The sequence below is a fragment of the Hyla sarda genome, chromosome 8, assembly GCF_029499605.1.
Source record: "Hyla sarda isolate aHylSar1 chromosome 8, aHylSar1.hap1, whole genome shotgun sequence".
Lineage (NCBI taxonomy): Eukaryota > Metazoa > Chordata > Amphibia > Anura > Hylidae > Hyla > Hyla sarda.
The window spans coordinates 45,917,966-45,933,087 of NC_079196.1; the positions used below are offsets into that span (position 1 = coordinate 45,917,966).

At 45.7% G+C, this 15,122-nt stretch overlaps 1 protein-coding gene across 5 annotated transcripts in view; it reads right to left on the reverse strand.

Moving 5' to 3' along the window:
• COBLL1 (cordon-bleu WH2 repeat protein like 1) overlaps positions 1–15,122 on the reverse strand; it is a 188,541-nt gene that overhangs the window by 3,284 nt on the left and 170,135 nt on the right. For all 5 annotated transcript variants that reach the window (XM_056533255.1, XM_056533254.1, XM_056533253.1 and 2 more), the window contains one exon: positions 2,936–2,986. In XM_056533255.1, coding sequence (XP_056389230.1) covers positions 2,936–2,986 — 51 coding nt within the window. The remainder of the gene's footprint in view (positions 1–2,935; positions 2,987–15,122) is intronic.

A 15,122-nucleotide genomic window follows, 5' to 3' on the forward strand; every position in this document is an offset into this window, starting at 1 on the left:
GCTATCACGCCCCCTCCCGTAAGCTTGCTTTGAGGGGCGGAGCGTGATGTCACACGGGGGCGGAGGCGTGACGTCACACGTCGCCGGCCCTGCGGTCGCCGGTAATCAGACCCGGAGCGAACACGCTCCGGGGACTGATTACAAACAGGGTGCCGCACGCATGATCCCGGGTGTCCCCAGCTGCGGGACTCCAGCGATCAGGCATCTTATCCCCTATCCTTTGGATAGGGGATAAGATGTGTAAGCACCGGAGTACCCCTTTAAGGGCAGTATATAGAATATTTGATACATTCCTAACCTCATTATCTGAGGAAAGGGATTTAGGGGTCATTATTTCAGAAGACTTAAAGGTTGGCAGACTATATCAGAGCAGCAGAAAATGCTAGCAGAATGCTTGGGTGTATAGGAAGAGGTATTAGCAGTAGAGAGGGAAATGCTTATGCTGTTGTACAGCACACTGTAGAGATCTCACTTGGAGTATTGTGCGCAGTACTGGAGACTGTACCCAGCATTGCCCGGTTTTTCCTACCCAATCATTGTTGGGAAGGAAAAGAAACATAGGAGGAAGTACTTGTACTCATATCCCCGCCTCATCTCCCTTCCTCAGGTTGGGCTGAGTTGTGATGTAGAGATTTTAGGCCGAAAATAGGAGGCGTGGTTTTGTGGAAGTGACATGACTTTCAAGCTGGACCAATGCACAAAAAGGGTGGAAAATAAAAAGGGTGTGGCTTCGATGGTGGGTGTGGCATGAAGGAGGCGTGTGGTCGGACTGACTCACCAGGCGATGCAGAGCTTGGAGTAAGATACTGGAAGTCATATATAAATTTGCATGGGACTTAAGATGAAAACCCCATCCTTCACGTAAGGGGGTAGAGGTTAGGGTTAATTTAACTATCACTTTTATTTGACATAAAAGTAATATGTGTACCAAGTTTTATCAAAATATCTCCAGTCATTTAGAATGATGCTGGAACATACACACATTGAGTTTTCTATATATTAGATATAAAAATAAGAATTGTTAGGAATCACAAAAGAGCAGAAGCAATGAAAGAGGTCCTGGCAGAGATGAAGACTTTAACCGGAATGGACAAGCGAGGAGAGGAAGAATTCACACCAAGGGACACTACTCCAACTTGACTGAGATGAGAGCGTTCTCCCGAACACGGAGGGCATACAGAACAGTCTTTGAGAAAGTGCTTCAGACTGGCTTTATACAGGCACAAATTCTCATTGCGTCGACAGGGTTTTTCCTTTGGTGTGAAACGAAAACGGTCCACATCCATAGCCTCTTCAGGAAGAGGCAAAGTTGGTAGCAGAGAAGGATGTTGGGACACCAAACGAGGTAATGTTCGGATAGGATCTTTTTCCAAGGGAAGTTCTTTTTGCCTCTCGGTAAAACGCACATCAGTTCTAGTGGCTAAATGATAAGTTCACTCAGGTTAGCCGGAGAATCTCGTGCAGCAAGAACATCCTTAATTCTAGAGGAAAGGCCTTTTTTAAAGGTGGCACACATGGCCTCATCGTTCCAGGAAAGTTCAGAGGCAAGAGTTCGAAACTGAACCGCAAAAGTCGCCAACTGAGGAGTTTCCTTGGCAGAGGTTCAGCAGAGCCATCTCGGCAGAGGAGGCTCGCGCGGGTTCTTCAAGTGTATTGCAGATTGCTGCAAGGAAGGCAGACAGATTCAAGGAGACCGGAACTAGGAACAGATACACAGACTCTGGGAAACAGGACTTCACTAAGGCTAGACAACCAAAGATCCAGCACAGGGAACAGGAACAGATACTTATGGGCAAGGGACAGGTGAAGACACTTTAATTAATTGGTACTGGTCCTTTAAGAAACAGAGCTCCGGCGCATGCGTGCCAGAACTGCGGGGACACAAGGAAGCAGAGACACAAGAAGGAGAGTGACGGGCTGAGACTCGCAGCCCGTCCCTCCACTCACAGAGCCCCTGACACCTTCTGACTTCCCACAACAGAACCCTTGTCACCTAATGTGCTCCATGTCTGAGACCTAGGGGGGGAACCATGACATGAAACACAAAAGGAGGCAAGGGCTCTGTTGGGAAAGGTCAAAAGATGGCAATGGCTCTGTGGCTATCTAGCGCAGGGGCTCAGAAGGTGATAGGCAGTCTTGAAACGGAGATGGGGACATGGATAGTGATGGAAAGTAAGAAGTGCAAAAGGCTCTGTTGGAGGAGGGGGAGAAATCAGTAGGGTAACAGTAATTTAGGGGCAGAGTATAGGGGGGTAGAATGTGGCGTGAACAACAGTCTTCCACTCATCCACAGCCCAGAATGGTTTGGATTCACAATGAGCGGCCAGGGGTTAATGGCAGCTGTAGTCAATAGGCTATGTTGCAGTGGCTAAGGGATAACAGCTACTGTGGGCCTATTTTTATGAACAGTCATGCCTTTCCAATGACAATAAATATGTTTTGTACTGCTGCGGTAAGCTTTGGGGATCAGGAAGACAAAACATAACAGAGTCTGCTGGGTTCAAGGATACAGAGAATTGCGAGAACTTCTCGATGGGTGTAGCATCTGTGGGGGTAGGGAAGAATGGTGCAGAAGGTGAATGACACCCTGTGAGGGGAAAGGGGACAGGGCCTCTGTTGAAGGACAGGGGGGGGGGGGTACAAAGTGACAGGAAAGCAGTCTTCCTGTCTGGAACTGCTGCTTAGCCTGTCCTTAGTGACATCTTAGCAAGAGCTGGTTTCCTCACTGCACTGGTAGACAAGCGGACATACACCACCACTGCCCACCAGAGAGCTCCCCCTCCATACAGAGATGCACATGGGCAAGTAGAGACTAATTTTAGAACTATCTAGCTATTAAAGCTACTCACATGGTGCAACAATGATAACACCCCCTTTATCACTGCAACAAGCCATGCTTGAGTAGCCTCTACATGAATATTAAATAGGAACTTACTGTTTCATAGCAGCTCCTTCCAGTTGGGCCAGATCTCCGGTAATGCTGAGGCTGCAAAGGATGGAAGGGTTACTCTGCTGAGAATGTGAGTCCAGAGTGAGAAGGCAGTAACAAATGTTCCTGCTAATAAGAAAAAGATATTTAAAATACACCTAGATATTTTAAGGGGTACTTCAGGGAACTTAACCCGTAGCCCATCCTTTCCCTCTCACCAACCTATTTATTTGTCTTTATAGCATTCATTAGCTATATAGAGCAGTTTCCATCTTTCAGCTGTTACTTACATGCAGGGAGTGAGAGAAAGACGTCATAATCTGATCCTGCTTGTCTCTGTGCAAAACCCTAACTAAGAATAGTCCCCCCCCCCCCCCCCCTCCTGGAAGACAAACACCAAAAGATTCTGTCTGCTCTGGCTTCACAGCCACACCTCCCCTCCCCCTCCCATCCCTGTGTGAGGATCTTGCCGGCAGAGAAGCCCAGTCTCCTCAACACATAACACTGCTCTTTTCCTGCTGTAAATCTAATCCCTGACTGCTGCCATTTAGAGCATGATTTATTACTGAGGGAAAGGATAGTCTGAAAGAGACAACACAGCATGCACACAGATAGTAAAAGCAATTGGTTGGCAGCCATTACATAGAGCCACACTGCTGGGAGTTTTAGTCTGGGCTGCAAGCAAGGGAAAATAATGTTTAGGAGACAACAGGGGCCACAAGAGCTGGCAAAATCACAAGGTATTGTGGTGAGTTTGGGGCATGTTTATTTTTCTTAACTTCTCCCGAGGACCCCTTTAATCTTATCTTAAAGGGGTACTCAGCCCTTAGATACGTTATGCCCTATCCCAAATATAGCGGATAACATGTCTCATCGCAGGTGTCCAGCCCCCGCGACATTCCAAAGGATAGGGGATAAGATTTCAGATCGCCGGGGTCCCGCTGCTGGGGACCCCCGGGATCGCCGCTGCGGCACCGCGCTCTCATTACTGCACAGAGCGAGTTCGCTCAGCGCATAATGACGGGCAATACAGGGGCCAGAGCATCGTTACGTCACGGCCCGCCCCCTCAATACAAGTCTATGGGAGGGGGCGGAGCCATGACTTCACGATGCTCTGGGCCCTGTATTGACCGTCATTATGCACAGAGCAAGCTCGCTCTGTGCAGTAATGATAGTGCGGTGCCGCAGCGGCGATCCCAGGGGTCCACAGCAGCGGGACCCCGGTGATTTGACATCTTATCCCCCATCCTTTGGATAGGGGATAAGATGTCTAGGGGCGGAGTACCGCTTTAAGAACACAGGGATTTTTTGTTATTTGCACTTTTTCCCTCCTTGCCTTATAATAGCCATTTGGCTATATTCACATGATGGAATTTCTGTGCGGACATTCCACCGAGAACAGAGCGCAGGCAGAAGATGACAGCACTAGGACCACTTGGAGATGCGCTGTCACATGTGTATTGTTTCTGCAGATACAAGAATCTAAATTTCCATGACAGAAATATCTAGAAGGGAGATTCTGTTATGTGAACAGTGCAGCAGAATTGATTTCAATGGGACTCTGCTGCTGCAGAATGTCTGTGCGGAATTTCACATAGAAAATCCATCGTGTGAACATAGCCTAATGCTTTCGGACATATGAGGGTTTGTTTTTGGCTCCACCAATTTAATTTGTAAGGATATATATACACACACACATATATATATATATATATATGTTTGAGGCAACATTGAAAAAAAACAAAAAACACAAAAAAAATTGTATTTCATTTTCTTTTATTTTTACGCAGTGCATTTTTTTGACAAAATGAAGATCTTTATTCTGTAGGTCCATACGATAAGGATATCCAATTTATATAAGTTTAGTTTTTTTACAAACTTTATGAAAATTATAACTTTGTGTATGCCAATTCGCAGCAGATCTGTAGCGTTTTTCCTGCAGGATGAAATATGCTGCAGATGCGATACGTGCGACTCTTCCCCAGGGTTAAGTTTATACTGTGTTCCTGCCCCCCTGTTAGTCTTATCAGTCATGCATACATCCCTAACGGCATCACTAGGCGACTCAGTTCAACTATAGAAAACAATGGAGTCCACTGCTCCTGTTTTCGGCAGGACGCCGATGGATCCGACTGAAGGGGGCACTAAGGCAGGGTTCACATCATTTTATGCAATACGGGACTGCACATATGGCTGGGGGGAGCTAAAACTGAGCACTGCCGTATCTCAGCCATATGCTCCCCGTATGTAATGTATTTCAATGAGCCGACCGGAGTGAATATGCGCTTTTCCCACCGGACCTGAGAGTGTCTATTATCCTAACGGAGATCAAGGCCTAACCACGCATCCATGCTTCCACCAACTGTGTACCCCTTCAGGCAGGGCTCAAGTCCTGCAGGAACTCATGAGAACGGAGTTCCTGCACTTTTTCCACAGCAGGAACGCAGTTCCCATTAGCAGGTGTCCTGCAGGACCAACCCTTATAGAGGTACTTCGCCCCTAGACATCGCATCACCTATCCAAAGTATAGGGTATAAGATGTCTGATCGCGGGGGTCCTGCTGCTGGGGACCCCTGCAATCTCTGCTGCGGCACCCCAGACATCCAGTGCACGGAACAAGCTTCGCTCCATGCCAGATGACTGGTGATGTGGGGCAGAGGCTCATGACATCACAGTAATGCCCCCTCAATGCAAGTCTATGGGAGGGGGCGTGATGGCCATGCCCAACTACACCCAACGCTCTAAACGAGCGCTGAGTGCCTCAGGGAGAACGTGGTGGTCCCCAGCAGTGGATAGGGTATAAGATGTCTATAATGGAAATCTTGGGAGAGTTCCCACACTTTTTTTCCCAGGACTTGACCCCTGCCTTCAAGTGAAAGTCAAAACCTGGGAAGCAACCACAGGGGAGAAGTCTACTCAGTCATAGTAAAGTCTATCAATGCTGCTAAAGTCCCAGGGAGCCCGCAAGTCTCCTAAAGTCATCTCCTGGTCATCTCCTAGGGCCTAACTGAGCTGTAATGACTATAACATCTGTCTGCCTCAGTAAAGTGCTGTTGTTCCGTAACCTTGCATCGGAGTGAGTGTTTGCCCCTCGTCTGGCCCAGGAACCAGCGGCCATACCTCGGGTGGTGTAGAGGATAACCACTAGTGTTGAACACGAATATTCATAATGCAAATTTTTATCGCGAATATAGGCACTTCGCGATTTCACAAATATTTAGAATATAGTGCTATATATTGATAATGACGATTATATTCGGTTTTTGTTTGTTTTTCACATGCAAATTTTCCATGCAAATTTTTTGCATGGAAAAAAAAGTGAACGAACATAGCGAATATGCAAATTTTGCGAACATAGGACGAATAATCGCCCTGGCATCACAAACACAACGTGTTAATGCCATCTGCCCCTAGGGTAATAGCATCTTCCCTTCCATCGCACCCTCACCACAACTTTTGGCGTCACTTACAGGATACGGGTGTGCGCCTTATGGGAAAAGTACCCCCAGTACCCCCCAGTCTGAATTGTGCATTCTACATACTGGGACCAGAGAAGAGCGTCCGGCCGGCTGCATCTATAACTTGTACAGGACGATTGCAGCAGGTGTCAGAAGTAACACACGTTGCGATCTGTCTATTAATGCAGGTACTACAGCTCCCAGCATGGAGCAGAGTGTGCTCCATGTTGGGAGCAGTAGTACCTGCAGTTAAGGACAGATCACAGCAGGTGTCACTACTGACACCCGATGCAATCGTCCTATCTAGATGCGAGAAAGCCGCCCGCATCTATACATTATACAGGACAATCGCAGCAGGTGTCAGGAGTGATACCCAGGGCGATCTGTCTATTAGCACAGGTACTACTACTCCCATACTACTACCTAAAAAATGTAGAAAAATAGAGAAAAAAAAGTGAAACACACACTATATTTAAACACATAATTAAAATAAATTACAAATAAAAATTTGCTGAAAATGTATTCAGATCGAAAAAAAAATTTAATTCACTCATCTCTAGTGTACATATGTAGTGTTGTCATGTATTGTACGATGTCAATATCCCTGCTTATCAAATGCTACGGGGGAGAAGTAGCGTACATGCCGATGGGCCCCGTTAGCACAGGCATCAGGGTAGAGAGCCTCAGGCAGCCCGATCTATACTAACTATAACCAAGCAGTTGAACAGTAAGAAGTACCTCATGTAAAATTGTTGTTGATTTCACTCTAGTTCAAGCACCCTATTGTTTGAGTATGTATGGACATTGTTCAAAATGCCACATGAACTCTTTTCTTCAATTCACCAGCCCTGTGCAGGACATTCACTAAAAACGCCCCAGGAACTGTTTACTTTTGTTTTGGGCCAGTGGCCTAGTCCCTCACCAATCTTCACGGACTTTACGCCAAGGACGGCTTCATTAAAGAAGGGGGGGGGGGGGGGGGGTTGTGGTGGCCCAGTACAGAAGTGGCCCTTCTGTACACTGTTTGGTCCTTTCAGGTGTCCTCAGTGCCAGTCCCCTGGCCCCACACTCCTCAGGACTCTCGTCACACCATGGTTCATATAAAGGGTTAATGTATTTAAGTGAATATGTCTTTAAGTCCTGTTGTTAAGTCATGTAACCAGGGAAAGTGTCAGTGGCCAGGTGACTTGAGGGTGACCTACGGGAGTCCTCCAAATTGCTCCCTTAAATACAAGATGAGTCTAAGCTGAGGAGCAGTACAGTCAAGACCTGAGAGTGTCTGGTGTCCTTACCACGCAGCCAGGCTTCCATCAAACCTTGTACCCCTTCAGGTGAAAGTCAAAACATGGGAAGCAACCACAGGGGAGAAGTCTAGTCAGTCATAGATAGAGGGATACCTAACACAATGTATACACTCCACACCAAGGCTGTAAGGAGACACAGATAGAGTGATGCTCAGCACAATGTATACACTCCATAGCCCAGGCTGTAAGGAGACATGTAGTCGATTGCATCTTAACTGCAGTCACATTGTGCATTTCATAGCAGATCTCTCGAGATCTCTGCTGCCTGGCTGGGGCGGGGGGGGGGGGGGGGGGAGTGGGATTACAGAGAAATTGGGGTGGGGGCTATAAAGTTTAGAGAAGTCCATATGGTCTGTACATTACAGTTTAAAGGGGTACTCCAGTGAAAAACCTTTTTTTTTTATCAACTGGCTCAAAAAAGTTAAACTACTGTAAATACTTCTGTTTAAAAATCTTAATCCTTCCTTTACTTATCAGCTGCTGTATGCTTCAGAGGAAGTTTGTTTCTTTTTTTTATTTCTTTCCAGTCTGACCACAGTGCTCTCTGCTGACACATATGTCCATTTCAGAAACTGTCCAGAGTAGGAGAAAATCCTCATAGCATATCTATCCTGCTCTGGACAGTTCCTAACATGACAAAGGTGTCTACAGAGAGGAACTGTGGTCAGACTGGAAAGAGCTACTGTGCAAAGAAAGAACATGTTCATTCTTTGCGCGGAATTCAGCGAGTACTGCATAGCTGTCAATGGTGACAGCGTAGTGCACCACGGTCCTACTGCCGAAGGCCACCTGATGGAATCTCCACTCGCCGAATTCCGCGAACGGAGATTCCGCAGTGTGAACATACCCTTAGTAGACAGCATCTGATAAGTACTGGAAGGATTAAGATTTTTAAAATAGAAGTAATTTACAAATATGTTAAACTTTCTGGCACCAGTTGATAATAAAAAAAAGTTTTCCCCTGAAGTTCCCCCTTTACCTCTCGAGGAAAAATGGGGGAATCACACATTTTTTTTTTTTTAAACGCATAGGGTTCCCCCTATTTTCATTATCAGCCAGATACCAACCAAGCAGCAACAGCCTGACGTTATCAGGGTGGGCGAGGACCATTTTTACTGGCCCTCCCCAGCCTAAATAACACCAGCCTGTTACCGCCTAGGCCCTGGAGCACCATTTTTTATTTTTTAATAGCTATTCACCAATCAGAGCTCCCGTCTCCCGCCGGCGGGAATTATGAATTATAAGAGCTGTATACAGGAGCCTGGAGCTGGCGGGGAGCGCAGTGTAGCCGCACGTGCCGCCGGCTTAACTTAATATATGCGGATCGCAGCATGTCCATGATAGGGGTAGCTGTAGTAGCACAGCACTGAGGGATGGCACTTGCACATCCCCTGGCTGCGGGTCCTAAAAGTCCCGCAGCCGGGGGGATGTGCAAGTGCCATCCCTCAGTGCTGTGGTACTACAGCTACTCCTATCATGGACATGATGGGAGTTATAGTCCAGGGGCTGAGGTGCAGATCGCAGCAGGTCATTCTTCATAGACCCACTGCGATCCGCATTTTGTATACTTTGATTAGTAAATAGCTTTTTACCAATCAGAGCTCCCGTCTCCCGGCAGCGGGGATTATGAATCATGACAGTGTATACAGTATTCCCCGCCGGGAGCGCAGTGTAGCCACACGTGCCAAAATAATTTCACTTTCTTAGATGCTTTCTGACACTTTGGTATGTGTCCTCTGAGGTGGTGTATATTTTCGCAAGAAAAGAGCTTTTGTGCATTTTTTTGCCTTTAAAAAAAATGCAGTTAATAAATTAGATTCTGCAAAGAAAAGGGAATAGTGCTCTATGATAAACTTAACCGTATACAGTGACCCCCCGACTTATGATGGCCCCGACATATGATCATTTCAACATATGATGGCCTCTCAGAGCCCATCGTATGTTGAAGGCAGCCTCGACATATGATGCTGCTGTGTGTCGGGGCCATCGTACAAACAGCTATCTGACAGCGCTGACAACTTCAGCAACTGACAGATAGTTGTATAATGTGCCCCGTTCTGCCTCCTGTTACTCACATGCTGTCCTGCTAACTCACGCAGGCTTCCACTGTGAGCTCTGTGTAAGCCCCGCCCCCCCAGTGCAGCTATAGCCATTAGCCTGCAGCATCTTGCTGCAGGCATCCAATGAGCTGCTGGCTGCCCTCCCCTTCCTTTCCTATAGAGCTGTAGTCGGCAGGATCATAATGGAGGACATTCTGTCCCCCCTGAAGGTATTTAAAGAACTGTACAGTACTGTATGCGATGTCACACATCACATACAATACATATACACACTATACACCCCATACATCAATGTTTCCCTATCAGTGTGCCTCCAGCTGTTGCAAAACTATAACTCCCAGCATGCCCAGACAGTCAATGGCTGAACATGCATGCTGGGAGTTGTAGTTGTGCAACAGCTGGAGGCACCCTGGTTTGTTAAACACTCCCCACACACTCAACATACAATGGTCATCCCAGAACCAATTAGCAGTTTCCCATAGAGATATGTATTCAACATACAATGGTTCCAAGGCCCCAGAACCAATTACCATTTTTACATAGACATATGTACTCGACATATGATGGTTTCAACATATGATGGTTCTCCTGGAACCAATTAATATCATATGTTGAGGGACCACTGTACATGGCTTTCAAGAATTCTATCAGATTTTGCGCAAAAAAAGATGCTAAAAACTCTTGCGCAAATTTTTGCATAAAAAAATAGACAAAAAAAGCTCTTTATACAATGATTAATTGTCCCCTTTGTGTGTATTGCAATTAAACCAAAAAATTGAGGAAAAAAAGAAAATTAGACATAATGTCACACCAAACTCCAAAAATGGGCTGGACAAAATTAGTGGCACCCTTAACTTAATATTTGGTTGCACACCCTTTGGAAAAAATAACTGAAATCAGTTGCTTCCTATAACCATCGATAAGCTTCTTACACCTCTCAGCCGGAATGGTGGACCACTCTTCCTTTGCAAACTGCTCCAGGTCTCTCTTAATGGAAGGGCGCCTTTTCCCAACAGCAAATTTAACCCCTTCCCGCATTATGACTCATATAAACGTCATGGTGTGCTGGTAATTCACGCATCACAACGTTTATAAAAGTCATGCAGTTAACCCGGCGATGCGCGGCATTGCACAGGTTAACTGGCAGAAGTCCCGCTGTTACCAGCGGGGAACAACTTCTGCAAGCCCCCCCCAGGACCATCTGTGGATGGTCCTGGTCAGCGATCACTGTGATTGGTCGGGCGGGTTTACAGTGAGTTTCACGCTGCAAGTTTGAGATGCAGAAAATTTTCCGCTGGAGGCCAGCGGGAAGCTCACTGTGAACCTGACCGTGTGATTGTATCCTAAAAACACTACACTACTCAAAATAAAAAGTAAAACACTACATATACATCCCTACACAATCCCCCCCCCCCCCCCAATTAAAATGAAAAACATCAGGTACGGCAGTGTTTCCAAAACGGAGCCTCCAGCTGTTGCAAAACAACAACTCCCAGTATTGCCGGACAGCCACTGACTGTCCAGGCATGCTGCGAGTTTTGCAACAGCTGGAGGCACCCTGTTATGGAATCACTGGCATAGTATACCCCTATGTCCACCCCTATGCAATCCCTAATTTAGTCCTCAAATGCGCATGGTGCTCTTTCACTTCAGAGCCCTGTCGTATTTCAAGGAAACAATTTAGGGCCACATATAGGGTATTTCCATACTCGGGAGAATATGCCTAACACATTTTGGGGGGCTTTTTCTCCTTTTCTCCCTTATGAAAAGGTAAAGTTGGGGTCTACTCCAGCACGTTATTGTAAAAAAAAAAAATTTTTTACAGTAACTTGCTGGTGTTGCCCCATACTTTTTATTTTCACAAAATGTAAAAGGGAAAAAACACCCTCAAAATTTGTAACGCAATTTCTCCTGAGTACAGAAATACCCCATATGTGGACGTAAAATGCTCTGCGGGCACACAACAAGGCTCAGGAGTGAGAGCGCACTATGTACATTTGAGGCCTAAATTGGTGATTTGCACAGGGGTGGCTGATTTTACAGCGGTTCTGACATAAACGCAAACTAATAAATAACCACGTGACCCCATTTTGGAAACTATACCCCTTAAGGAACGTAACAAGGGGTATAGTGAGCCTTAACTACCCACAGGTGTTTGAAGAATTTTCATTGAAAATGACAAATCTTCATTTTTTTTCACTAAAATGCTGGTGTTATCGCAAATTTTTCATTTTCACAAGGGGTAATAGGAAAAAAGCCCCCCAAAATTTGTAACCCCATTTCTTCTGAGTATATAAATTCCCCACATGTGGATGTAAAGTGCTCTGCGGGTGAACTACAGGGCTCAGAAGAGAAGGAGCGCCATTTGGCTTTTGGAGAAAGAATTTGTCCGTAATTGAAGGCCATGTGTGTTTACAAAGCCCCCATAGTGCCAGAACAATGGACCCCCCCCCAAATGTGACCCCATTTTGGAACTATACCCCTCACATAATGTAATAAGGGGTACAGTGAGCATTTACACCCCACAGGTGTCTGATAGATTTTTGGAACAGTGGTCCGTGAAAATGAAAAATGTAATTTTGTGGATTTTCCATTCACAAATTCCACTTCACAAATTCCGAAGTGTGAATTTGTGAACAGAAACCCATTCACTACACTATACATTTTAGTAAGCGGAATTACTGCCTGCAATTTCAAAGCAGAATTGCTGGCCGAAATTTCGTAGTGGGAACCTAGCCTAACTGTTACTTCCCTGCCCCCACCAATGAAAATTTATAAAAATTAAATATGACACATAGGGCAGTGTGTACCAAACAGTGAGCCTCCATTTGTTGCAAAACTACAACTCCCAGCATTGCCGGACAGCCTTTGATTGTCCAGCCATGCTTGGAGTTTCAGTTTTGAAATACCTGGAGGCTCGCTGTTTGGCAAACACTGCCGTAGGCTATTTTTGGTGGAGGAGACAAACGCCGTTCTTTACTCTGACAGAATCCACCAGTGGCCCTGTCCACCATAAAATTTTTCCTGTCACCCTTATAGGTGACCCCATCTGGACCTCAGTACCGGACAATTATGAGCCACAGATTCCTGGGTTCCCAGGAATCCATTTTGACCCCACACTCTTCTCTGAAATTGACTTTTTAAAGTTTTCTTTTCAGGAGGTCTCTGAGGACTTTGTCAATTGATGGCGGCTCAAACAAACTTGTCTGCCCAACGGTTTGTGCAGCACCCCAATGCTTTTTTGGCTTGGCCCATTAGATGGACCCTCATCAATGCAGCTGAGATAAGGACTTATTGGGGCCTTGTCCTGTATATGGGACTAATAAAAAAAAAAAAAGATTAGGCAATAATGGAATGGGAGTGTTCTGTACAACACCCCACTTCTCAGTAACTCCAGCGGCTTTGTATCTGCCCTTGTGTCGGTCACAGACATATTCACCACGTATAGAAGAGGTGTATATTTCAGTGATTTTATATGTTGAACGTTGGCCTTAGAGTCGCATTTGAGGAGGAAGAACCCCTGGCATGCCCCATCCATGCAAGACCCTCTCAATCTCTGGAACTGTCAGCTGCCCCTATGCAAATCACTAATTTAGGCCTCAAATGGGCATGGTCCTCTCTCACTTTGGAGCACTGTCATATTTAAAGTGTGGCATGCGGGGGGTTCAACGCAGGGTAGCTGTTATATCCCATGGGGCAGATGTTATTAATCCCTTCTTGTCATGACGCCAGGGCGTGGTTTAGCCTTAACCACCCAAAGGTAATACCGCTGGTCCTGGGCTAGGCACGGGGGCAATGAAGACACCGACACCAAGTTACAGACAACGGTAGCTTTACTGAGGGTAGACAGGTGACACAGTCTATGCAGTACAGCCAGAATCCCAAGGAGGTGACCAGTGACACAGGGGGACCTCGCAGGCTTGCAGAATGTAGAGACACTTTAGTGCAGGCCATGGTGACTATATAGAAGACTTGATTTGACTGACTTGACAATTAACATGAAGATGACTTTGAGCTTACTTCAGCTGACTTTGTGGCTGCAGACTTTAGGCTTGAGGCCTTCAATGCTCTGGCCACACACTGAGACGACTTGACTGCACTGGACCTCAGCAGGAGCTGGAATGCTGGAAGAAAGCGATTGTAGCGCCACCCCTGGTTTTATAGGGGGGCTGCACAAGGAGCCCATAGGTCACTTGGGGGTCACCAGGTCACTAGTGCCTCCTGGGTAACAATCACATGGTAACAGCTATTAAAGAAACAGTACATTTTATTATACAACTTATGTACATAGGAGACAACATTGGGGACATGGAGAGACTCTGCCTGACAGGGCAGGATAAGTACGGGTACACCATCCCATAATGGGCCACCACACACAGTTTAGGGCCACATATGGGGTATTTCTGTACTTACCACTTATGAAAAGGAAAACTTTGGGCTACACCAGCATGTTAGTGCTAAAAAAAAATTACATTTGGAGTTATAAGGAGAAAAGACCCCCCCTAATGTGTAGCACAATTACTCCCAAGTAAGGAAATACCCCATATGTGGACATAAAGTGTTCTGTGGGTGTACAACAGAGAGAGCCCCATGTACATTTTAGGCCTAAATTGGCGATTTGCATTGGAATGGCTGATGGTTGCAGAGGTTCTGACATAAATGCAAAAAAACAACAACATGTGACCCCATTTTTAACCCCTTAAGGATGAAGCCCATTTTGACCTTAGGGACCAGAGCATTTTTTGCAAATCTGACCACTGTCACATTAAGTATTAATAACTCTGAGATGCTTTTGCTTGATTCAGAGAATGTTTTTTCGTGACATAATCTACTTTATGTTAGTGGTAAACTTTGGTCGATACTTGAATAATTTCTTTTTTTTTAAATGTTTAACTTTGAAGCTCTCTGCTTTTAAGGAAAATGGTCCTGCCAAATAAATTGTATATTGATTCACAAATACAATATGTCTACCTTATGTTGGCATCATAAAGTTGACATGTTTTAACTTTTTGAAGACATCAGAGGGCTTCAAAGTTCAGCAGAAATTTTAAATTTTTCACAAAAATTTCAAAATCTAAATTTTTCAGAGACCAGTTGAGTTTTGAAGTAAATTTGATGGTCTTTATGTTATAAACCCCCCATAATTTACCCCATTATAAAAACTGCACCCCACAAAGTATTCAAAATGAGCATGTCAGCTGGTCAAACAAGTCCCCTCCATTCAGCTCTATCTCTGGGAGAGGCAGAGACACAGCGTTCCTTTGTCTCAGTCTCTCCCATAGAGATGAATGAAGGGGGCATGTTTGTACCAGCTGACATGCTGGGTAGGAAACATCACACACAGCAGCTCAGCTGAGGCAGAGTCGGGGCC